Below are 22,763 nucleotides of genomic sequence, written 5' to 3'. Positions count from 1 at the left end.
TTTACTAGCAACAAACAATATAGCTATCTTTCATCAGTCTGCCAGACTGAGTCTGGCTAAACACTTATGCAATTGACCATTACTAAGACCAGCCCAGAGTAAGTGCAAATCTGGGATCGGTCGTCACCGCAAATGAGAGGTGTTGTGATGCTTTTGAGTTGAGAATTTGCGAAACCAACGATGTATGCTCATCCTGAGAATTATTAGAACTACAAATCCAATCTTATCACTAAGCCATGTGGTTGTTCCATTAAAGCTAGGAGCTAAACTTGTAGTTAGGGAATAAACTCTACGGTCACCTATGAACTCTATTATTCAATGGATCTCACAACGCCTGTGACAAAAATCGAGATTATGACCAACTTCGACCAATGTAACAGGAAACTTCCAATATACTATGAATCATGATACAAAAAACATTTTAACTTACGTAGCTAGATGCATCAGCCGTGAATCGAACACGGGGCCCATCGATGGCAACGATGGATTTTACCACTAAACCACTAATGCCTGCTTAGTACAATATGTGGGAGCCAAAGGCAGACCTATGATGGTACTTCACGAACCGGGGTGGAAGCAGGCTGTGCTGCCGCCTCTCCATGTACCTAACTTGCCTGACTGTGGGCTACCTAGGTCGGCCGATCGCCATCGTCGCTATCGCCTCCCTCGTACGTAGCAATTACTACGTGCACTCTCGCTAAAACAAGCCTGAATAGAACAAGGACTAGGTAATCATCGTAGCTACCAGCCTCGCCAGCCTGCTTTCTCCATAAGTTGGGGGTGGTTCGTATCCGAGGCGAACCACCTTGGCACTCGCGTACGCCCGTCGCCGTCAATTCCCGCTCCATTATCCTCCCCATCTCAACTCGCAACCGACGACGCTGTTTCAACCCAACTTCGCGATCGCGCGCCATACTGGGAAGCCTTTGTCCAGCACAGCATTGTACTGTCGCGCCGCCCACACCATGACGGAGACCAAAGGCACCATTGTCGTCACAGGGGCGAATGGGGGGCTCGGTAGCGCCATCGTGTCCACAATAGTATCGACACCCGAATGGTCGCGATACCACGGCGTGTATACCGCGAGGGACGCCTCGACGGCTTCCGCGTTGAAATCTGCTCTGCAGGCATCACCCAGTATCCACCCTCACCCGCACTCGATCCTCTCACTTGATCTTTCGCGGATGGAAAGCGTGCGTGCCGTCGCTACGGAAATCAATGCCGGCGTCGAGGCGGGCGAGATCCCGCCCATTCGCGCTCTGATCCTGAATGCCGGATGGAATGAGTTCCAGTCCCAGACGTGGACCGAAGATGGGTTCGACATGGCTTTCGCCGTCAATTACCTGGGCCATTGGCTCTTAACTCTCCTACTCTTAAAAAGCATGGACCGCGACGTGGGTAGGGTCGTGGTGGTCGGAAGTTTAGCTCATGAGTATGTCATCCCTGCGATTCTGTACTATAATTAGATGGACGCGCAACCGCTAGTACTGACAAACCATCTCACCCCTAGCCCGAATGCCGACCAAAACAACGCCGGCGGACAGTTTACGGACAAGAAGTGGAAGGTGATACTTCAAGATGGCACAGAATCAGTCGCAAAGGGTACCTGGAGTACCACCAGCGAAGATGCATCTTGGCGCGCGGGGTTTCGCCGGTACGGCGCTTCGAAGCTATGCGAATTGCTCATGATGTATGATTAGTCGTCCCCCAACCCCGTCGACGATTCCCACGCCAGATTAATTAACTAATCGTGTCCCATCCCAGAGGCGAGTTGCAGCGACGGCTCGACGAGGACCCGGTCCTGCATAAGGTCTCCGTGGTTGGCGTAGATCCCGGGACGATGCCTACCAACCTCAGCCGTCGCGGTCCATGGGCAATGCGCGTGCTGCTCGTTCAGTTCATCCTCCCGCTAGTGGCCCGAATCATGAGTCTCATCTCACCCAATGGCAGCATACGCACCGCTGCCAAGTCATCCTGCGATGTCCTCTCAGCCGCCTTTACGGTTGAGCACAGGAATGGCATATACTTGGATGGGAAGAACGAGACGGGCATGAGTGCGGAAGCCCGGGATGCGGAAAAGCAGGGGATGCTTTGGAAAGACAGCGTAGGTTACGCGGAACTGAAGGAAGGGGAAACCATCCTCGCTCACTGGACGTAAACCACTCGGTCAGCTCATTAAGTACCTACTGAAGTCGCTCCACACAATCCAAACGCCACAATCAGTTCGACGCCGATTGAAACAAGGTGCCAGTTGTCAGAATATAGCCCTTAATAAGGGGGCACCTACAACTACCTTTTAGCGCAGTGGTTATTTCTGACACCAGTTGCCTCAGTATCCGTAGCGTGCCAGACCTGTTTTAGTAAGGATGGTAGGGAGCCTGTGGAAAATCTATTGTAGGTTTGGAAAGGTGATGGTAGGTAGCATGAGTAAAAGTGCAGGTATGTAGGGAATAATAATAAAGATAACTAAAAGGAAAAGATAGTAAATTAATTAGTTCATTTATATAACTAACTACTTATTCCAAACATCATTCGTTTATACGCTAACCTAGTCTGGAAATAATATCCTACTCAACATACCTACATAGTGTCACGACGGGCGCAATGTGCAGTGTCGTCGGTGAATACTGGAAACACACTATTAATTGTATGGTGACGAAGTAAGGAATGACTTGCCAGGTCATGACCTTCGTCAACTAGGTAGGCTATATACGCTACGGAAGGCTGTACGCACTGACCACTAACTGAACCACTAACCTAGCCACTCATTGACCCACTGACCTGTACGGCCAGCCCCAAGGGCTAGGAGCCGTAACTCATAGATCCAATTGCCTGGGTGCAAAGAAGACTAAAAAAGCACCCAAAATCTAGAATCGTCATCACAGCTTCTTCAACGGCCAACACTCGCGTGTGTGTGTGTGTGTGTGTGTAGCCAATAATTCATTATAACAGAATTGCCAATGGGCAAATGAGTCTTTAGCACTTACCAACGCGAGACCAGAAATTAACATTTAATTGAGCACGTTGGCTAGCAAGCAGAAGCTGCTCAGTATAATCACGGAGATGACTTCTAATACTATGGTGAGAGACAAAATAAAGAAGTAGTCAATAGCGACAACAAGTATAGATATACTCTTAACTCCTGAATATGTCGCAATAAAAGAAACCTATAGCTGTAGTTTGGGCCACATTACCACTTTTCGCAGGGACAATGACCTCTGGGATCCAGGAAGCCTTAGGCCAGAACGTGAAGGGGTGACCCCCAAACCTGATAAGGATTGTGACTACCTAGGTACGCTTTGCAGTAGGTTTGTCAGGGAGCCATGACGGTCAATATGAAGGGTACGTGGGCGGGCAAGAGGGAGACCTGTCATCGTCTGTTAGTCACATCCGAGAAGGAGTAATTACCTTCTGCCAATACGGAAGGTATGGCGTCTATGAAGGGGCCGTGAGTGCTTACCTCCATGGTGACCTGGGAAACCAGTCAAACGGATGGTGTCCAAGATCCGCACTTCACACGACCATGATCTGCTTGCACTTCATATGTACAACTTTAGTTTCTACTCGCATTCTGCCTATATTTGCAACTGGATTCATTCTAGACATTGAACCAACAGGCTTAGTAGCATCTAGTGCCGGTCTCGTTATTCTTCTTCTTCCATCTAGTCAATAAGGACCGAGGCATATGGGAATACCCAATGTCAGATCGCAGGATCAGAGAGTTTGATTCGATTGTAGGCACTTCGACTCTCCATCCCCTCTTAACCTTCCCATCACATACGCCTGGCCCGAGGTTTCAATAGGTATAACGGCAATGGCGGCGTCGTCACTATGGGTCTCCCAGATTATAGAGCCTATCCTTGACATCAAGGGTCACGAGCTCGAAAGACATCGGGTCAAATTTAATACTCTAAAAGAGCAGCTGCTGTCTTCGCTTGAAACGGGGGATATTCAGGGACGATTGTCTAAGCTTTTCGACGCTGTAAATGAGTACTGCGAGCCGGATATTTCATCCGACCGCCGAATCAATATAGTCGAGGCATGGCGCCAGGGAGTTAACGTCGATTCGACTACAATGAATCGGCTTAAAACATACGAGAAGATACTATTGTCGAAGCTGCAAGTACAGAAAAGTAGGTACATAATGGCTACTTTGTGGTTCAACCTTCTACATGAGAGGGTGGCCTCCTTGACTCCAATCGATAAAAAACCTCGTTCTCAGAATTCTACCTCAATATATACGAGCAAAGTGCAACTTGAAAAGTATTTGACGCTTGTGGAATCGCCACTGACTGAAGCAAGTGACGATTGTGTCAAGATGTATGTGATGCGAATTTTCGCCGACAATGAGGCATTGGAGATACTTGGAGATCTGAGATCTTATATTCAAGAACACGAGTTGAGCTTGCGGAAATCGTCTGCACTGGTTGATCAGGTTGTAGTTCGTTCGTGTATAGGTGGATTACTCACAGAGGGTCATCTCACCCATGAAAAGGAGAGGGTTCTGCGAGCGCTTCTTCGTAACCCAACGACTCTGGACGAGATTGCAGACAATATAAGCACGCAACTCGACAATCTCTACCGCTGGTCTTGGGGGGTTGATGAGGAGGATATGCAAGCTCAGCGTACGCAGACTCTAATACAAGAGAATACAGATATAACCTCTGGGAACAGGAAGCTCCATGTTCGGAGGGACGAAGACGTCTTACAAGCCATCTTCATCTATTATGTTAGTTCAAAGAACTGGAGCGTTGTCAATAATGCATTTGGCACTGCATTATTCTGTTTTCAATCGAAAGTGAAAGAAAAGATGACATCAAGACTGAAGCATGAGCTCTTCTCCAATTCAAGTCTGAAGGGTGCTCCGACATTAGACGAATACCGTGTGTATTTATCCCGAGCTCATTTGCCTTCGCCAAAGACCTCAATACCAGAATCAGAAATTTGTAAGAACGGAGCAAATTCTGGAAAAGGAAATTTCCAGGACGAGTTGAAAAAACAATCTGAGAGCGATGAAAACAGATATCTACGCACGCTAGCTGCGGAGGTCGTGGTACATCGCGCATTCTACGACGAGGTCGCAGTCGTCCAAGCCTCTTTCTCCCATATTATATCAAAGTTACCGCACACGACCATCTTAAGTGTGATAAGCTGCCTAGGGTTCTCCGGACCAATGGTATCTTTTTATCAAAAGGTCCTCAGCGCACCTCTGAGCAATGTCTTTGCGCCAAAAAAGGTGATCTCTCCGCAGCGTGGTATGCTGTTGAATCAAGTAACGAAAACCCTTCTCGGGGAGATAGTCCTCTTCGCCCTGGATTTTTCTGTTAAAAGTGCTACAGGCCTGGTTTTTTATCGTATGGGAAGAGATTTCTTTGTCTGTGGCAAACCTTCGCTCTGCGCCAGAGCGTGGGAGAAGATAAAAGAATTCGCAGGAACGATGGGGATCGAGCTCAGTATCAAGACAAGTGGCTCTGTTTACATGATCAGCCCTAACAAGAAGCGCGACAAGAATATTGAGGCGGCACTACCTAAAGGCGCTGTTCATTGCGGCATGCTGATGCTAGATCAAGATACTGGAGAATGGATTCCCGACCAGAGCCAAATCGATGCACGTATAGCTCGTGATAGTAAGAGACTTGCAGCCTGCAATAGCATTCTTCGTTGGGTTGAGATATACAATGAATCAATCGATCAATTCTACAGCCGTCTTGGAGTTCCTGCCTATTCTTTGGGCCTGAAGCATGTGATGAATATAATGAGCATGTATCGGCGCATTCTCCCGGGTCTCTTGCAGCAATCGTCCCACAGCTACAGCAATCAAGACGATCAAAACGTATTCGAAGGTACCATTCTCGCACACCTCAAGGAAAAAATCCGAAGAGGTCATCTAATCTCAGATGCCCCAAATATCTTCTTCCTCTTACCACAACAACTAGGCGGTCTGGGAGTGAAAGTCCCATTTATCCCGTACTTGGCTGCTCAGTCTAAATTTATCGAGCAAGGAAGTCCAAGCACCTCACCGGAAAAGATAATGTCGGCATCCCGTAAGTTAAGTGGTGCTATTCGCTCGTCTGAAAAGTGGCCACTCTTGTCTTTGATCGCAGCCGTTCAAGCGGCCCCCTTTTTGACAGCAATCCTTGATGATTCTCGAGGTTGGGCTAGAGACGCGTTCGCTGACTTGATGTTGCAGTGACTACCGAAAGAAGATGTTACGACAGAGTCCGCAAGGCGACTGAGAAACTAGACGCCACTCAGGCTAAGAGAAGATTCCATTTCCTATATCCCAGTGATAACGAACGAAAAACAGTATCATCATCACTGCCAGGCCTCACAAGCTTTATGTTGAGCTACGAAGAATACACGCAACATCGCGAATGGACGAGCCCGCTTCTTCAGAAAACCTATGAGAAGCTTCTAGATGGACCATTCTGGAAAGATATCGAGCTCAGGTTCAACTTTGAGAAGCCTGTGACAGAGAAGCTGCTAAACGCCGGTATCAGCACTTGGGCTGAGTTTCTTCAACTCAAATGGATGGAAACCGAATGTAAAAAAGAACTTGAAGATTATTGCGGTGGTAGCTACACAATTGTCGACAAGAAGTATCTATTGTGGCGGGTACTGGCTACGTTGAGAGCCCTTGAGGAGGATGAAGCTGAGCACCGCAAGCCGTAGGGAAGAGGTCTACATATCTCTTCGTACAGTATCCAAATACAGTATTTGTACAGTACATGGCAGGAGGCACCTGTTCAAGAAGCACCTGGTTCAATGCCATTATCATACAATAATCCAGATAATGAAATAGAAAATTCACAATGACGCTTCCAGCGCCAAGGAAACTTGTAACATCTCTGATCTCAAGTCTCTCATCCATCCCTATAACTGACAATGTTGTCGTGGCAAATAACCCGATCTCATCTCATAGATCCTCCAACCAACCAACAAATCCATTGAGACTAATACCACCAGCCTATCGTACCCTCCTCACCACTCTACACGTCCTGTACCCATCTACGCTGCTCCCTGCCCTGGATCTTCTAGACAGACGACTCGTGACCCGCGTGGTTCTCAAGGGCGATGTAGCAGATCATTCCAGACATACACAAGCAGGCCACAATCTCACCACGCCTCAAGATGAAGAATCGCAAGGCGACATTGAGCAAACACCAACACCCCTCTACCATCTAGTCCGCTCCGCACAACCCCAGTCCCACAGACGTCAGAACGCTTCATCAGCCGGGGGCCAAGTCTACATAGTCCGTCTAGAAAGCTGGAACTGCACCTGCGCAGCCTTCGCCTTCTCCGCCTTCCCGCCTCTGTCCGCGCCTGTCTTCCCGCCTGGATCCGGACAGTGCTCTGCGGGCGGATATCAAATACACCCGGCCAATGCGCAGGGAGATGCGAAAGGTCGAGGCGCCGATGTAGCCAGTGGCGATGATGACGCTGCGGAGCAGATGTGGGAGTTCGGCGGCTTGAGTACGGATGGGAAGGACGGGGTGGGAGGCGTCCCCTGCTGTAAGCACATCCTCGCCTGCGTGTTGGCTGAGAAATGGGGCGAGGTGTTAGGCGGGTACATTGAGGAGCGTCTAGTGGGAAGAGAGGAGGCCGCTGGCTTGGTTAGTGACTTATGATGTTTGAAACGCTGCGATGATGGATTATATGGTAATTCGTCCTGGTCTCTATGATCGTTATGAGGAATATGAAGAGAATGATTGTAATGACATTGGCGTTAGGGGGTTGGGGATCGTGGCCTTTACGAACGATGGTATGGATGGTTTACAGTAATGACTTATTCATATACTACGGTTCTTCACTCTCACAACTCGGCACTTATTGAGGAAGCATCTGAGATGTCTTAATCACATAAGAGTACCATAGGGTATTATATGAAGCTAGGGCACGACTGAAGTGCTGTAAGAACAAAACTGGCTTGTTATTCGTCACTCGTGCCTGGTTTATTGTCTATTAGCCTAGAACCTGTCCGCCCAGTCTAGGCGGCTCTTGATCTCCTTTTGATCGAAGCCAGGATATTATACAATGTCACCGTCGCCCCAGGCAAGGCTTTGATCGCTGCTCATTTCGTGCCGCTCTGTAGTATCTCGGTATGGACGTTCAGTTTGGGAACGCTCTATTTCTTCTTTTCTTTGTCGGAAGTTTTATCCCCCGAGTCAGTACTAGAACCGTTCGCACTGGCTTCCTTTTTCTCCTTTTCGCTCTTCTCCTTCTCCGCAGCAGCTTCTTCTTTCTTCGCTTCCTTCTCTTCTTGTTGCTGTCTGTTTTGAATCTTATTTTCAATGAGGTCGTGGAAAGCGGTGATGGCTCTAATCAGACTACTGAGGTAAATCGCTAACAGCTGATCGTTCGTCTTGACGCTCATTGCATAACCTAATTCACCAACGTTGGAGCTCTTTGAATCACCACCTGGCTTCGGCGTGGAGAGGTTGGGGAGAAGGTTGAATATATCCTGGAGGTTTCCGAGAACAGCATGATTCACCGGTAATTGTTTGTCTTGTACCTTCTGCAAGTATGTCTGGATTTCGCGCAAACGTAGGTGCAGTCCTTGTAGTGATTGCAGCTGATTTGTGATGCGAGTTGATAGGGTGCCGATGGCGACATCACGGATATCCCTGAGGAGGTGCTCGACGCCGATTTCTTCGGCTTCCTCAGCCTCAATAGTGGATGGTGTATGTACGAATGTTTTCGATGTAGTTGTTCCGTCCTGAGTGTCCGCTGTCAGCTGAGCTAGTCCAAGTCAACACCAGAACAATACCTACGTCTTTGATCTCTTCCACAGCAAAATACGCATCTGTTGGTACGCCGGACTCCTTGGGCTGGACATCAATAATGACAAGTAAAGGATTCGGTGTGTATCGTTTGAAGAGCTCGTTGATCTCCAGATCGGAAGCGCGGAGCTTGGGTCCGGAGTGGTACCAGCCTATTAACTTCTCTCGTGCGTTGACCTTCTTGAACATGTCGTTCATATTCTCCACATAGTTATGATCGAGGAACCAGACCGAAGGGTCATCGGTATCTTCCTCGAAGGGCACTACGGACACGAAATCAAGTTAGCAAGATGCAGTTAACGAATGCAATCGGCGCGGGTGCTGCGGCTGACCTGCAAAACTGTTTGACACCCGGACGTTCTTTCCATCATTCTGGCCAAGTAATACACCAACGACTCTCTTGCGTGTTCCCTTGCCTACTCGGTTGTAATGATCCACGACGGACAATAAAACGAGGGGTGCGACGGTGACATTTCTGCTGACGAACGAGAGCGTCTCCGCAGTAGTAGACGGCATTGTTTACCAGAGAGACAGACAGCCCTAGCGCCGATGATTTGAGATTGAAGCTGGAGTATTCAGTTACGTGCGTGGGCCGTGTCCGGGCGTGGAGGAGAGGTATGCAGTGATTTGATACGAGGGAGGTATGGATGATGTGTGAATCGGTGACAGCACTGATTAGGTGACGGCAGAAGGCTGTAGCTGTGTGTCGTAACTGTGAGGCTGCCTTGTTAAGCCTACATGGGTTTAGTTGGGCGTTGGCCGGGGGCAAGCTTAATCCTCTTTCTAGATTAGCGCTGGCCAACTCTACTCTGCCCCGCCAAATTCATACAGGGCTATGTACATATGTACCTAGGTAGGTGTAGATACTGTTGAGGCTGAAGAAGTCAATCTACTGTGGCTGACGCGCTCGCGTGGCTCACTCTCATCGCAGGTGGTGGAGGGGCACGGAGATTAGATAAGGCTATAGCTCCAACTAAGTACCTACCAGAGGATAGCGGAGTACACTACTAAGTCTACTATAATTGAACAAGTGACAGCGCGATATTTGGAATCTCAGAACCCATCATACCGGTATTATTCTTTCGCTGACTGGTGGAGGCGCGTAAACATAAATAGCCAAGTGGCAGCTTTGAATTCTGCAAAGCTCGTGAAGATTAGAGAGCTGAGTAAAGCTACCTAGGTATTCAATTGAGTTTACTAAGATAGCTCTCGCTGCTACAAGCTTATTGGCTGAAATAGAGAAATGTGACGAATCAAATTACACCGTAACTCATGTTTACAGTAGGTATTAGTTTTCAGCAATGTCGTGGTATCAAGGGCATCTTGTCGAGACCTACTAATGTACCTCGGTTCCCGAGTACCTCCCTAGCTATACACACTCGATCTCTACATAGTATATTGCTCACAGAAAGATGGACAGGTGTTCTGTCGCATAAGATCCATGATGTCGGTCTACCGGAAAGTTGAAGCATGCTATCAAGATGCGCTAGGCGATTCTCTGCCTGTGACGATGCGCACCGATGAATGCTCAGGTAACCGAACCGAGATGGTGCGTAGCTAGGTACGGGTGGATGGAACCTGTTGAGCCTGTGACAAGCGAATAGGTACGCCAAGATCCAGCAAGGGGTACAGCAGGGCAGACATTGCTAGCGCCTTCGCCCGCGGCCAGAGCCCCGCCAGACTTAGAGCCTGCAGCCAGTAAAAACCCCAATTGGGTTCGCTGCTAGCTCCCGTTCAGCGATTGTTACTGTAATACCTAGGTACCTACCTACCTACCTACTGTACCTGTAGGTAGCGCTCCCTTACTGACTTACATGTACCGATGTACCTGTACCTCGACTACCAGGAGTAGTTTACTCTGTATAGTACCGACCAAACTACGCCATATTTTTGTCGCAACCTGTTCGTCCATCCCGTCCGTCTCTGTCTTGTGGACAAGCCCGACCTCGCAATCTTCACTTTCGGAGCTCTTCCACCTTTTCCCTTTTCCTTTTCTTTTCTCTTATTTCCTCGCCTCATACCCTCTCCACTCATCTCTCACTATAATAGCTATTACCAGCTCTCCCTGCCCTCCTCCCTGCCTTCCTCTCCCCTGTCCTTCCTTGCCTCGGTCCGGCCCATTGCTCTTCCCGCGCACATATTGATCCACCATGGGTGCCATCGACAGCGAGTTCAAGCGTCTACACGATGTTGTGACCAGCTTAGAGGAGCGCGTGAAGCGCTTAGAACAGCGTCAATCCGGAGAGCCCTTAACGACCGAAAGCATTCGCATGATTTTGATCGGCCCTCCCGGAGCTGGTACGTAGCCTCGTTGAGCTTTCGGAGTTTAGCTGGGATAGGCCTATTGAGCCACCGTCTGGATATTTGGCTCGGGGAGTGTTGAATTGCGCTAATTGGGTCTTCTCGCTGTAGGAAAGGGAACTCAGGCACCCAAGATCAAGGAGAAGTTCTCCTGCTGCCACCTGGTACGTCCAATCCGTATATGCGAAGAATTGCCTCAATTCGACACACCTCTGACAGTCAAACATTCAGGCCACCGGTGATATGCTGCGATCCCAGGTTGCTAAGAAGACTGCTCTCGGCCGGGAAGCCAAGAAGATCATGGACGCTGGTGGTCTCGTCAGCGACGACATCGTCATTGGCATGATCAAAGAAGAGCTAGCTACCAACACGGAATGCAAGGGAGGGTAAGTCTCGCTTGGAGCTTTCCAGCACGAAGTATAATCACTTTTTAGATAGCATGGCTTATTTAGAGACTAACGCGGCCATCTGATTCAGTTTCATCCTTGACGGTTTCCCTCGCACCGTGGCGCAGGCTGAGTCGCTTGACAAGATGTTGGCAGAGAAGGACCAGAAACTGCAACATGCAGTTGAGCTGCAGATTGATGACGCGCTCCTTGTAGCACGCATCACAGGCCGGTTGGTGCACCCTGCTTCTGGCCGCTCGTACCACCAAATCTTCAACCCGCCCAAGGAGCCCATGAAGGATGACTTGACTGGCGAGCCTCTGATCCAACGCTCTGACGATAACGCCGATGCCCTCAAGAAGCGTCTCGCCACCTACCACGTCCAGACATCTCCTGTTGTCGGCTATTACAAGAACACCGGCATTTGGAAGGGCATTGACGCCAGCCAGGAGCCTGGTCAGGTCTGGAACAGCCTTCTTAAAATCTTTGGCGAGAACGAGAAGAAGTCTGGTATCCTAAGCAAGTTGAAAGGCCAATAGACTCTAACGAGTTTAACAAGCCAATATGAAGGATCGAATCCCTCTGTTGGCGACCTGACTACCCTGGGGCGGCCTCGTTCCAATTACTAGAGACAGGACGAAGGCCAGTTGCGGGCCAAAGTCTGTTATAAGACAACGGCGTCAAGGAAAAATAGACAAACTGCGTTTGACTTGACATAACGAACACCAGCACTTGGAGAGCTAGGAACGGCAAACGTGGATAAGGAGAGGGGGGCGTGGGAAACCGCGTCTCGACGATTTGTATCATACTTACCACTTTCGTCCAGCTTGTAGTGGATGTATGTAAAATGATTAATTAAAGACTTATGAATTTCACGCAACTTGAAGATTTATAAATGCTCAGCGCGATTTACTGAGGCATTTCGATGCGCCAAGCAAGTCCTTTTAGGCTGCAGCGAACGCATGAGCATTTACAGATAGATTATGCACTGCGCAATTCTGCATGAACACCTTGTGCAGTCTATTTTATTGTGAGACACGGAGACATACGTTTCAGCACCCGTCAACCTTAAAACTATTTATTCCCTGACTTTATAATGATATGTCATGGCAATCGAATAAGATTCTAGTCAAGCTAGTAGGAAAAGGGTACGCAGGACATAGACATGTCCTGGCATCTATTCTAAAAAGGGGGTATAAGCTAGCTTGAAGTAGGTAGTATATATGTACAGGTCGGCAATTGACAGCAATGAAGCCCACGGGTATATATGTCCTGATTCCTTAATATGTTTCTCTGCTCGAGACTTGTGTATGCGAAGAATTGAGTGTGGGTAAGTTTCGTACGTGGATCGGCATAATGTATCGAGCCACCTTGTATCCTATCATTCAGGGGGTAGTAGGTCCAAACCAAGCTAATATATGGTTTCCGGTGTACTTTTCGGCCATGTCGGGGAAATGTCCGTTTGAAGGGTGCAGAAATATATACCACGCGTTTAGTTGGTTTGTGCATTCGCAATTAACGCTGGACGTCTAAACCAGGAGTTGCTTGGTTACTTCTTATACCTGCAGAAGTTCCTACCTTCGCGGCGTAGCTGCACAAACTGGCATCAACATAATGACTTACGTATCACAAAGGAAATGGGTGCTCACCATTAACCAATACTCTTTGCTTGTTCAGCCAGCTCTTGGGATTCTCGTTGCGCCGCTGCAAAACGAAGTGATTGCTTTGCAACCTGCTTGACAAGTCGTACCATGCTGTAGCGATCATGGTGTTCTCGCGTTGAAGATTCTTGACCATCTCGTCTGTCTGGGCCTAAACATGCGGTTTAGAATTTCAAACATCACACACAGCCACAAGTGATGCTAAAGATATATGGGAGCAGTAAAAAAAGGGAAGTAAAAATGGAAGGGATTTAATATCTACAAAAAACGACAATGCACAAATACGGATCGTATCTTTGAGCTGTTCTATATGATAGCCTATAATTAAAAGATTGCTACTCACCTTCTGTGTGCTCGCTTCTGCACCAGCGCGAACGCCTTTGAGAGTTCGCTCGAGTTCGCGGTTCTTGAGCTCGGATTGTTCATATTGCTAATTTTAGAACATACCGTCAGTCACGCACTCAGATCCAACGGGAAATCAACGATATAGTTCATGTGCGGTCTGAGTTTTGAGGACTGAGACCCAGCCAACGACGCCAGGGTCTTCGCGTTTCTTTTTTTAGACTTGGGAAGTCGCTGTGTAAAGGGGCAGATTGGACACTATTGGGTGAATTGCAATATGGACGCCAGGCACCAACGTCCAGACCCGGAGAGGAACTACCACAACGCGGAGACGGTTTGGAGAAGGATTTTTTCGGTACTGTCAATGAACCATTGTCCCCAACTTCATAAGGGTGGAAGCCTGCCTCGGGTCGGGTCGGGGAATTTGAGAACCAGCTAAAGGTTTCCCAGATGGTTTGACACTTTTCCTCCACAAATATGACGTCCGAATCGTCTTCATCACTCGGGGGATCTGACAAATCCGTAGAAAAGTCACTCACCTGCTGTAGCTGCTTGTAGCGAGTGCGAAGCTTCTCCATCTTCTCGGATTGTTTGATAAAATCCGTGCTAGGGGTCTGCCCATCGGCCGCCTTTTGTAATTCTTGGCTGGCGCGTTCGGCTTCACGGCGGATCTCATCCTTCTCAATCAAGGCGGACAGGAGCTGCTTTTGCATAGCTTCCGACTCATCTTTTAATAATCTGGATTTTTTCCGCTCTGCTTCAAGCTCTGTACGAAGTGAGGCCGCGATCATGCCATCGGTGTTCTTCAGCTCCGTCAGAGCATCCATACTAGACTTTTCAACAGCAGTCACTTTTGCCTCGTCGTCAGCATCTTCCCCTTTCAAGACATACTCTATGAAAATTGCCTTACAATCGCCGCGGGCTTCCAACAGAGTACGCTCTTTATCGGCAAGCTGTTCTTTGAGGATCTCAAGTTGCCTTTCAAATTGCTTAGACCGGCTTTGTTCGGCGAGGACCTGGGTCCGTAGGCTCGAATACGCTTCGTCTCTGAAATAATCTGACATCAGCCATTTGTAATCCGGGTGCATATCGTAACAAGCTTGAATTGCGTCGACTAACCCCTTTCCGCTCAAGTTCTGAATAAGGGCGTCGATCTGCTTCTGGCCAACCGTGAATCTCTCAAAAAGATCGTTATACTTATCCTGGATAGCCTGGCGAGAGGTACGCAAACCTTCCATTTCTTGAAGCAGCTGACCTTTGTCGGTTTCGGAGCCAATAGAACTCTTCAGCACGGCGTTTTCAGCTTGGAGTCTCTGTACCTCAAGGTTCCTCATAGATATCGTATTGCTGGAATCATTAAGCTCATCTTCAAGGGATGTGGGGCGAGTAGTAAGGGAATCATCTACAGTCGCAGAAGGATCTAACATCAAGACTTTCTCCTGGAGATCTTTCACAACGGCCTCATCAAGCTGGCTTCTCTGTTCCAACTCACTCAAGCGGATCATCATGTCCTGGTTCTGCGAAACCAGCGCTAGTTTCTGGTCTCGCATGTTGGCAATATCGATTTCGTACCCTTGCATCTTGGAAGCATATGCCTCACTTTCTCGCTTCAGAGTCTCGATCTTTGAGTTAGCATAAGTGAGCTGATCATAGGTCTTAGAAAGGTCCATCCTATCGTTACGTAGGGACGCTAATTCGGCCTCCACATGCTTAAAAGCCTCGACCTTCTTTCGAAGGTTATCAGCCATATTTGCCTTCTTGGATAACTCTTCGTTCTTGGCCTTCAGCTCCTGGTTCTCGTCGATGAGGGTCTCAGCCTTCTGCGCCGCAGTCTCCAGGCGCACCTTGTCTTTCAAGAGTCGCTCTCTCTCTTCTACCAAAGAGTTCCTTTCATTTTCCAAGTTGGCGATGAGTGCCTCATTCTCTTTCAAGCTCCGCTGCAACCGGTGTCGATCAAAGTTACCAGCTTCTGATTCGATTTGCTTCTGAAGTTGCTCATTCTCATCCTGTAACTCTTCATGTTTCCTAACCAGTTCATCATAATTATCCTGGAGGCGGTCCAATCGTAGTCTTAAACCACCAGCTTGCCGCTTGGCCTCCTCGGCCTCGCGCTGTAAATCAGCTATGGCGGCTTCGTGTGCAAGATCAGCATCTACTCTAGCACTATCAGTAGCTGCCACACGGTCATCATCAATTGTAGCATTATCCTGGCTGAGTTTTGTGTCAACCTCGGTGAGAATCTTGAAAATAGCGGATTGATATTTCGAGTCCAAGCCTTGTATGAGTGCAATGTATTGAGAGTTTTCCTTGTGGAAGCAAGCACCGCATAATAATATCAAGAGGACCTGCATGTACATCTTAGCCTTGTGTCGGTGTTCTCCAAGAATCCCGGAGGAAGAAAACGGAGTTCGAGGAGAATGGGTCAATGACTTGGGGGTGTTCACCTCGGATATGCCTGCTCTTGTCGGATCTCTATCCAAGGCTTGAAAATCGGTCATCTTGATCAAAGGCTCGATCTTAGGACATAGCCGCCGAGCAAAATCATTTAGACTTATATGGATAATGTGCATGCTTCTCCGTGTCTCATCGCCAGCCTTTGACGCTTCGAGGCTTTGCTCAAACCGAGAAGGATTATAATCGGGGTCCAGTATTTCGAGAAGGGCAGAGAAGAAGGCGCCGTCGAAGAGCTGTTCAGCCTTCTTCGCTGTTAGAGTCGACTGACGGTCGGGCGCAAAGCTAGCGATCATGGCATTTGCCTGTAAGAAAGAATAAAGTTAGCAGATCTTTAGTAAAAAAGCAAGAAGATGGAAAGAGGGAAGAGGGAAGAAAAGATTGAGGAAGATACATACCCATTCGAGCAGGGCCACATGGGTCACCTGGTGGTTCATTGAAGGTATCATCGCGCCGGTCGAAGATTATAGAACCATACAAAGTCGCTGCCAGGTCCCTAAGACTATTATTAGGGTTATCTTCACCTGTTATGTAGGCGCAAGATGATAGAAGAGCAGCTAGTAGAACGAGGTTCGACTAAGAAAGGAGGATCGTTCTTCAATAAGGGTGTTGGGTATGAGTTATGATTGCTTTTCGAGAAAAAGGTAGTAGAGTACTGAGAGTCGCTGAACTCATGATATCAACGACGGTTCGCCGGGAAATGGAGGGCTATTGGGTTCGCTGGGGGTGAGGTTCAAGAAGTAGGGATCGGCTACAAAGAGCATGAAGGCTCCATTGTCAGGCAGAATGCAGTTGTCTAGTCGATCATAAAGGGCATTGTTTCGTGGGTGTTTCCGACTCGCTGAGAATTCGCTAAAGGGAGGTCTATGCCAAGCGATTGTCAAAGACCACCAGTGAGGTTGGGATTGGTCGAAGTTGGAGTTGATTGTACGCTCTCTTAATGTCGGGCGAGTAGCTTTGTCGTCTCCAGTCAGTGGTAGGAGATCGTGAGCACCGAAAGTGCTATCTCAGATAGGTAGAGACGACTTCCACTACTTACCTACTAAGGAGATGCTAACCCCACCAGAGCACCGAGCACAGGGGACTCGACAGCCAAGATGATCAGACTACCACTGAGACTATGCATCAGACGACAGGGGTTAGCCGAACTAAACACGCTAACGCGGCAGATTTATTGCGGCTGCAGGGGATCAGCGTGTTACCCACGTTACTGCTTGCTGTGCAAGTACATCCAGTTCTGGCTACGTCAATACACGATTCTTCCTTTGTCTCTTTCTTGTCGTCCTTGTTTTTAGGCCCTTCTATTGCAAAAGGCTGGTCAAATGCATGGCTCGTCAAATAAGCTTACAGCATCAAGGCCATTGTGCAAATTCGTGTGTGAAGAAAGACAGTCGGACCCTTTGAAGTGCTTGCACTTCTTCCATTTACTTACTAGCGCAGCTAGAATATCAGTGTAGGCAGATGAACCAAACATAGGCATCCTTACACATTTTCTTTAATCGAACTCGAGGGGAAACAATAATGATATTTGTACTTGTATCACTAAGCCTCTGTTCGTTGTCCATGGCTATTCATAGCTCGTGGGATTCAAAGTGTTTCAGTCATGCCTGGGTTTTTCATGCATCCGCAATGCATGTTTTCGCAGGATAGGCATGATGGCCCCATTGTATGGTACACCTGATAGGTAGCCCATAACCATTTCTGCACCATGCAGTTCTACACCGGCAGGTCCCGGCTCTGAGGCTGTGAAACACACCTAGACAAGCTCCCATGTAAGTATGAGGTAGACGGGAGTTGGTAGATAGGTATACCTAGCACGAACAAGGCTCAGTGGACGCCACTTAGTGTGTGTGTACAACCCAGCTAGCAGTACACATATTGGGAAAATGTTAGCATTTCATTTCCTTGCCTGCCTACCTAGGTACATAGTCAAGCTGGGATAGATAAGTACGAGGCTTGTTTATTCGCTCAATCATCCGGTAGCTTGCTTGGTTTGGGATATACTTCACCAGTTGTTGAAGAATACATCGAAAGTAAAACGCCCGCGCGTTATTTAGATAACACCGATCGATTGGATCAACTCTTTCTTAGAGCAGTGAGTGTAGACAAAGTTACCTATAGACCCACTGCAGCGCGCAGTAGATGCTAACACGAAGACTCGCGAGCCGTACAATAGTCAGTTGCAATCTGTGATATTCCATATACGCAATACAATACTATAAACACATCCAGCCTACACAATCATCAGGTAGGAAGGTAGTCAATTCTATAAAGCCAGGCCACGAAATCCAGCACCGTCTATTGCGAAATCAGTCGACTGGTCGATCATCTCTTTCCGGAATTTGGCAAACATGTTGCGATCGCATAAGGAGGGTATCGAGAGGCACTGAGCCAGGGATCATTATCTCGTAATCATGTGTGCCAAGTGTTGAAGCGCAGGTTGATCTAGTTCGTGCCGGGGACGGAAATCTTCATCACTTGATCCTCCTCAATCACTGCATTATATTCACTACTCCATGCGGTGACCGTCTCAAGGATCTTCTGTGGCGCCTTCGCGGCGAAGCCCCTGATTGATACTGTCAGTATTCTGGGTACAAAGCGAGACATGTTCACCCTCTCTAAGCCATCGCCGACACGGCTCAAATGTTGGCGCGGAGAGTTGCACTCTCGTTTGGGAGTATACAAGTATATAGTGATCACACGGGGTGGAGGATACTCAAGATAGGTGTCGTACTTCAGCAACTTATACTCATGGGTTATGGTACCGCCTGCGTTACGAATCTCCTCCATCGCCTTGTTGACGATATTATCAGGCGTCGATTGAGGAAAGCTCATGATAATGTCCTTTTGGATATCAACAGCAAAGACGCCTTGCGCGACGGCAAGGGCGGCGGCGGCGATCGTTAGGAATCGCATCTTGTCGATTATGGGCGATAACGGAAGGACGACTATGATCGCTCGGTCGGCGTAGACCACTGAAAGTAGCGTAAAAGCGCGGAGAATTGACGAAGCTGGGTGCTGGAGACGATAGACTTTTGGGAGTAGAATCCGACGAAGCAGTGACGAGATGATATTTATTCACAACGAGATGGAACTTCACAGGTTCTTGTTGGCTGCCTTGTGGTCTTGAGGTAGGTAAGTTGTAAAGTGGAAGCAGAAACACTGGGCCGTTTGATGACTACATGCACGGCTAGTACCCACGTCAACCCGCCACAAGTCGGGTCGGGCGGACCCGCAAAGCTCCTTCCAATCTGGGGAATGGCTATCCACCTTGCCAAGAAGGGCAACGCGTGTTGCATGTGACAAAGCATGGAATTGCCAGCCGCGAACAGACAAGCCACCTGGCAAGAATTATCAGTGTTCAGCACGATTTGAGCTTCATAGGTACCTACCACTACAGTAATAGCTTCGTTTTAACGAATTTTTCAAAGGTTTATTTATACACTTGATATTCTTCAGGCCCTCTTCGTCCTCTTATATTTATCGCCTAACATAATTTGTCTTAACGCAGTTGGAGTTGCTTGAACATGAACATCCGGTCTACTACACGCGCATCCGCCGCAGCGGTCGCCTTGAAGCTTGTTGGGCCGCGTGTGCTGACATGAAGGCCGTTAAAGATCGAGGGATACCCTCCGGGTCAAAGTTCGTCGGCTTCCCCTGTAGGAACTGTGCCGGAGTAAAGATTGAAGTTGTAGATGCCGCAAGAACAATGATCCAGGATCTTCATGAGCGACATCCCTTCGACAAGCATCGCCCTCCCCCCCTCAGCTCAATATGAATGAGACTACTCTCGGGATGATGCTGTCTTCATTGCTGCCACATCTAACGGATGATGCGACTATTCTGTCACCAAACTTCAGCTGGGCTGGGAAGGAACCATACTTGACGATCATTTGGCCGACTGCGACAGCTTGATCCATATGATACCAGTTGAAGTCAAAGGAGATAAAAGCTTTCATTACATTTCTCTCAGCTGGCTCATATACATACACAAGCTACTAATCAGTATAAGGGTCAACGCCGATGTTCCAGGTGGAAGTTGATTGCTCTTCACGTTGTTTTAGACTCATTTTTCCCCCATTGACTCGATTCAAAGGGACAACACGGTTCCATTCTTAGTTAGAACACATTGGTAAGCCATGACCTAGAAACTGTAGGCAATATATGTAGCTCCTAATCAGCAATGTCTTGGCCGGTGCCGGAACGGCAATACGGCTATCATTCCGAGCCAACCCGAAATGGAGAGCTGAGCATAGCACAGAAGTTACTGCAGTGGTGAGTTTTTCGCATGCGTTGAGAAGCTGAAGTTACAATTCATACTACAAGCCACCGGAACCAACTCTGTCGCGTGCGATCTTGAACACATACTCAACTACGTCACAGTCACAAGCACCAGCGTGACGACCCGACCATTCTCAAATCCTCACGCTTCAACATTAGATCCTGTTACCGGGCCTACTAATCATCAGACCCCGAAGCGGCGGAGTTTTCGAATGCCACGGCCGGGGGTCTTACGATCGTCGCCGAATATTTAACTTTATATTAACAATAGAGTAGCCAATAGAGTTGCGACTATACGTTACAACGCGAGGTGTTCAAACTACAGCTACCACACGAATGTCGCTATGTGTGACCTGCTGAGTTACAGCAAAGGATTCGCCCTCTGAAAAAGATGAAGTCCGTGTTACCAACTAATATATTAGGAGGTGGTATTCAAGCAACTAAGGTGCCAACTAGCAAGCATGCAATGGGCAAATCGGGAAGGAGACACAGCAAGGATGCCTTCCCCTCAAACTTCAAACGAAAGTGGATGATCTTTTCCAAGAATAGATTAACAACTTCAACATGCGAACGGCGTTAACTAAGTACAAATAGCCTGCCTAGTTCTCAGGCGTGCTGCTAGTTATCAAGTACTTGTCAACTCGTTCGCTTTTGCCTCAGGATTTAACTCTATTAACAAGAGTATCAGGTTCTATTCTCCGCCCAAGATGGCTAAGAGATGGGTTGCGGCGCTACTGGCTGCTAGTGAGTATCTATGTTCACTTAAAATCACTTTATTCCTGTTTCAGCAACTTAGAGTGCCAAGACTTCATCTCTGGTTGAAGAGCAATGACCACAAAACTTATAGTTGTAGATCTCTGCCATTACAAATGCATATAGCTAAACTTGAGTATTACAGTGCCTTGGATGGTTGAGTCGCAGGCTGAAAAGCCTGTGTATGCTCATTTCATCGTAAAATTTCCTCTCCCCCCCTTTTTCCGGGTGGACGTGTGTGAGCTGACGTGATGAAAAGGTTGGCATTGTCGAGAATTACACCGTCGATGACTGGAAGGCGGATATTACACAGGCGCAGGAAATCGGCATAGATGGCTTTGCTCTAAACTGTGCTCCCGAGAGAATCGATGGTTATACTCCTAAGCAGCTTGCCAATGCATACCAGGCTGCCGAAGAACTCGGCTTCAAGATGTTCATCTCTTTCGACTTCGCCTATTGGTCTCCTGGGGATACGGCTGATATCACTGATATCGTTGGAAACTATAGTTCTCACCCAGCGCAAGCATATTACAGGTTTGTTATTTTCGTACCAATTTCTTGTTCCTCAAAAACGCAATCACTAACTATCTTATAGTACGTGAAATAAACTTTTCCGCCATCTAGCAGGTCGATCTCTCGTAGAAACTTATGACTTATTGACATGCTTCAGACGATGGTGCCATCGTGAGCACCTTCGTGGGCGACAATATGGACTGGAACGCAGTGAAGAGCGCGCTCCCAAACCAGAAAATCACTGCTTTATCTAACATCCAAGACCCGTCATTTCTTGCCAGTGCTCAGACTGGTTTGGACGGTGCCTTCTCTTGGTACGCTTGGCCCACTGATGGCGGCAACAGCATTATCCCAGGTCCGATGACCACTATCTGGGACGAGCGTTTCATTCAGAACTTGGCTGGCAGACCCTACATGGCTCGTAAGTGGCGTTCCCATCATTCAGACAACAGTCATCTCACCCGCTAATCCTTTCTGGTAGCTGTATCTCCGTGGTTTTTTACTCATTTCAACACCAAAAACTGGGTGTTTATATGCGAAGATCAGCCTACTCGACGCTGGGAGCAAATGCTGACACTCAAGCCTGCTCTTGTCGAGATTGTCACTTGGAATGGTGAGTTCTACTCCGGTGCTCCTAGCCGTCTAGACTTGTGCTAAGAATATATTTCCCTAGATTTTGGTGAAAGCCATTACATTAGGTAAAATAAGCCCCGCAACTTTAGGGTTGACATCCTATGTATACCCATATGGTGTAGGCACTAACACACCTCTCTTCACAGCGGCAGCCAGCCGAACCACTCCGACGATGGCTCAAGCGCCTGGGCATCTGGCTACCCACATGACGGCTTCCGCACGCTTTGGGCTCCCTACATCGCAGCCTACAAGTCGGGTGCAGATAAGCCCATCGTTGAGTCGGACCAACTAGTATACTGGTACCGGACTACGCCCAAGGACATAGTCTGCACAAGCGACACGCTCGGCCCACCCAATGGCATCCAATACCTCGCAGACGTCGTGTTCGTGGCAACAATGTTGACAGAGCCCGCAGAGCTCACCATGACAAGCGGTGGTAACGCACCGGTCACCGTGACTATCGATGCGGGCATTCGCACAACAAACTTCACGATAGGGGTTGGACAGCAGAGCTTCTCGGTTTCGAGGAATGGGGCGATGATCTTGAGTGGCACAAGTGATAAGGAGGTTACGAGCTCGTGCGAGACGTACAACTATAACCCCTATGTTGGAGTTTTGTCCTCTACATGAAAGGGCAAGTTCTATAACTATGACCAGCTAAC

The 22,763-nt window shown here is 48.2% G+C and overlaps 7 protein-coding genes and 1 non-coding gene across 8 annotated transcripts; 4 read left to right on the top strand and 4 right to left on the bottom strand.

The window, feature by feature from the left end:
- Window positions 1-439: 439 nt before the first annotated feature.
- F5B22DRAFT_t82 lies at window positions 440-510 on the bottom strand. Its single transcript has one exon. It is a non-coding gene; the product is annotated as a tRNA-Gly (tRNA).
- F5B22DRAFT_600650 (uncharacterized protein) lies at window positions 482-2,532 on the top strand. The gene is made up of 3 exons (XM_047974541.1): window positions 482-1,432; window positions 1,511-1,690; window positions 1,765-2,532. Exons 1-3 carry the CDS (start codon window positions 966-968, stop codon window positions 2,156-2,158), a joined length of 1,041 nt encoding a protein of 346 aa, XP_047832387.1. The 5' UTR covers window positions 482-965; the 3' UTR covers window positions 2,159-2,532.
- A 1,282-nt stretch (window positions 2,533-3,814) lies between these two features.
- On the top strand, window positions 3,815-7,628 carry F5B22DRAFT_654185 (uncharacterized protein; the record flags this gene model as incomplete). The annotated part of the gene is made up of 4 exons (XM_047979780.1): window positions 3,815-4,133; window positions 4,299-5,882; window positions 6,191-6,668; window positions 6,860-7,628. 4 exons carry the CDS (start codon window positions 3,815-3,817, stop codon window positions 7,626-7,628), a joined length of 3,150 nt encoding a protein of 1,049 aa, XP_047832386.1.
- A 248-nt stretch (window positions 7,629-7,876) lies between these two features.
- Window positions 7,877-9,696, bottom strand: F5B22DRAFT_80017 (26S proteasome regulatory subunit rpn-8). The gene is made up of 4 exons (XM_047980573.1): window positions 9,622-9,696; window positions 9,113-9,550; window positions 8,772-9,043; window positions 7,877-8,716 (listed from the first exon to the last, which is right to left on the bottom strand). The coding sequence occupies exons 2-4, from the start codon at window positions 9,294-9,296 to the stop codon at window positions 8,126-8,128; spliced, it is 1,047 nt and encodes a 348-aa protein (XP_047832385.1). The 5' UTR covers window positions 9,297-9,550; window positions 9,622-9,696; the 3' UTR covers window positions 7,877-8,125.
- An 849-nt stretch (window positions 9,697-10,545) lies between these two features.
- On the top strand, window positions 10,546-12,486 carry F5B22DRAFT_600645 (adenylate kinase-domain-containing protein). Its single transcript, XM_047974540.1, has 4 exons — window positions 10,546-11,078; window positions 11,193-11,245; window positions 11,313-11,467; window positions 11,559-12,486. Exons 1-4 carry the CDS (start codon window positions 10,931-10,933, stop codon window positions 12,004-12,006), a joined length of 804 nt encoding a protein of 267 aa, XP_047832384.1. The 5' UTR covers window positions 10,546-10,930; the 3' UTR covers window positions 12,007-12,486.
- On the bottom strand, window positions 12,477-17,011 carry F5B22DRAFT_600642 (uncharacterized protein). Its single transcript, XM_047974539.1, has 7 exons — window positions 16,320-17,011; window positions 15,915-16,226; window positions 14,590-15,815; window positions 14,381-14,517; window positions 14,010-14,320; window positions 13,472-13,558; window positions 12,477-13,279 (listed from the first exon to the last, which is right to left on the bottom strand). The coding sequence occupies exons 1-7, from the start codon at window positions 16,368-16,370 to the stop codon at window positions 13,094-13,096; spliced, it is 2,310 nt and encodes a 769-aa protein (XP_047832383.1). The 5' UTR covers window positions 16,371-17,011; the 3' UTR covers window positions 12,477-13,093.
- Window positions 17,012-17,757: 746 nt separating this feature from the next.
- F5B22DRAFT_600636 (uncharacterized protein) lies at window positions 17,758-19,057 on the bottom strand. Its single transcript, XM_047974538.1, has 2 exons — window positions 18,656-19,057; window positions 17,758-18,487 (listed from the first exon to the last, which is right to left on the bottom strand). The coding sequence occupies exons 1-2, from the start codon at window positions 18,835-18,837 to the stop codon at window positions 18,367-18,369; spliced, it is 303 nt and encodes a 100-aa protein (XP_047832382.1). The 5' UTR covers window positions 18,838-19,057; the 3' UTR covers window positions 17,758-18,366.
- Window positions 19,058-20,237: 1,180 nt separating this feature from the next.
- F5B22DRAFT_654155 (glycoside hydrolase family 71 protein) lies at window positions 20,238-22,731 on the top strand (the record flags this gene model as incomplete). The annotated part of the gene is made up of 7 exons (XM_047979779.1): window positions 20,238-20,946; window positions 21,101-21,153; window positions 21,215-21,461; window positions 21,626-21,889; window positions 21,950-22,081; window positions 22,142-22,166; window positions 22,248-22,731. The coding sequence occupies exons 1-7, from the start codon at window positions 20,910-20,912 to the stop codon at window positions 22,729-22,731; spliced, it is 1,242 nt and encodes a 413-aa protein (XP_047832381.1). The 5' UTR covers window positions 20,238-20,909.
- Window positions 22,732-22,763: the final 32 nt, after the last annotated feature.

This window comes from Xylaria bambusicola (genome assembly GCF_022495145.1).
Source record: "Xylaria bambusicola strain CBS 139988 unplaced genomic scaffold F5B22scaffold_13, whole genome shotgun sequence".
Taxonomy (NCBI): Eukaryota; Fungi; Ascomycota; class Sordariomycetes; order Xylariales; family Xylariaceae; genus Xylaria; species Xylaria bambusicola.
Note: the sequence above shows the minus strand (reverse complement) of the source record. Positions and strands in the feature narration are given on the sequence as shown.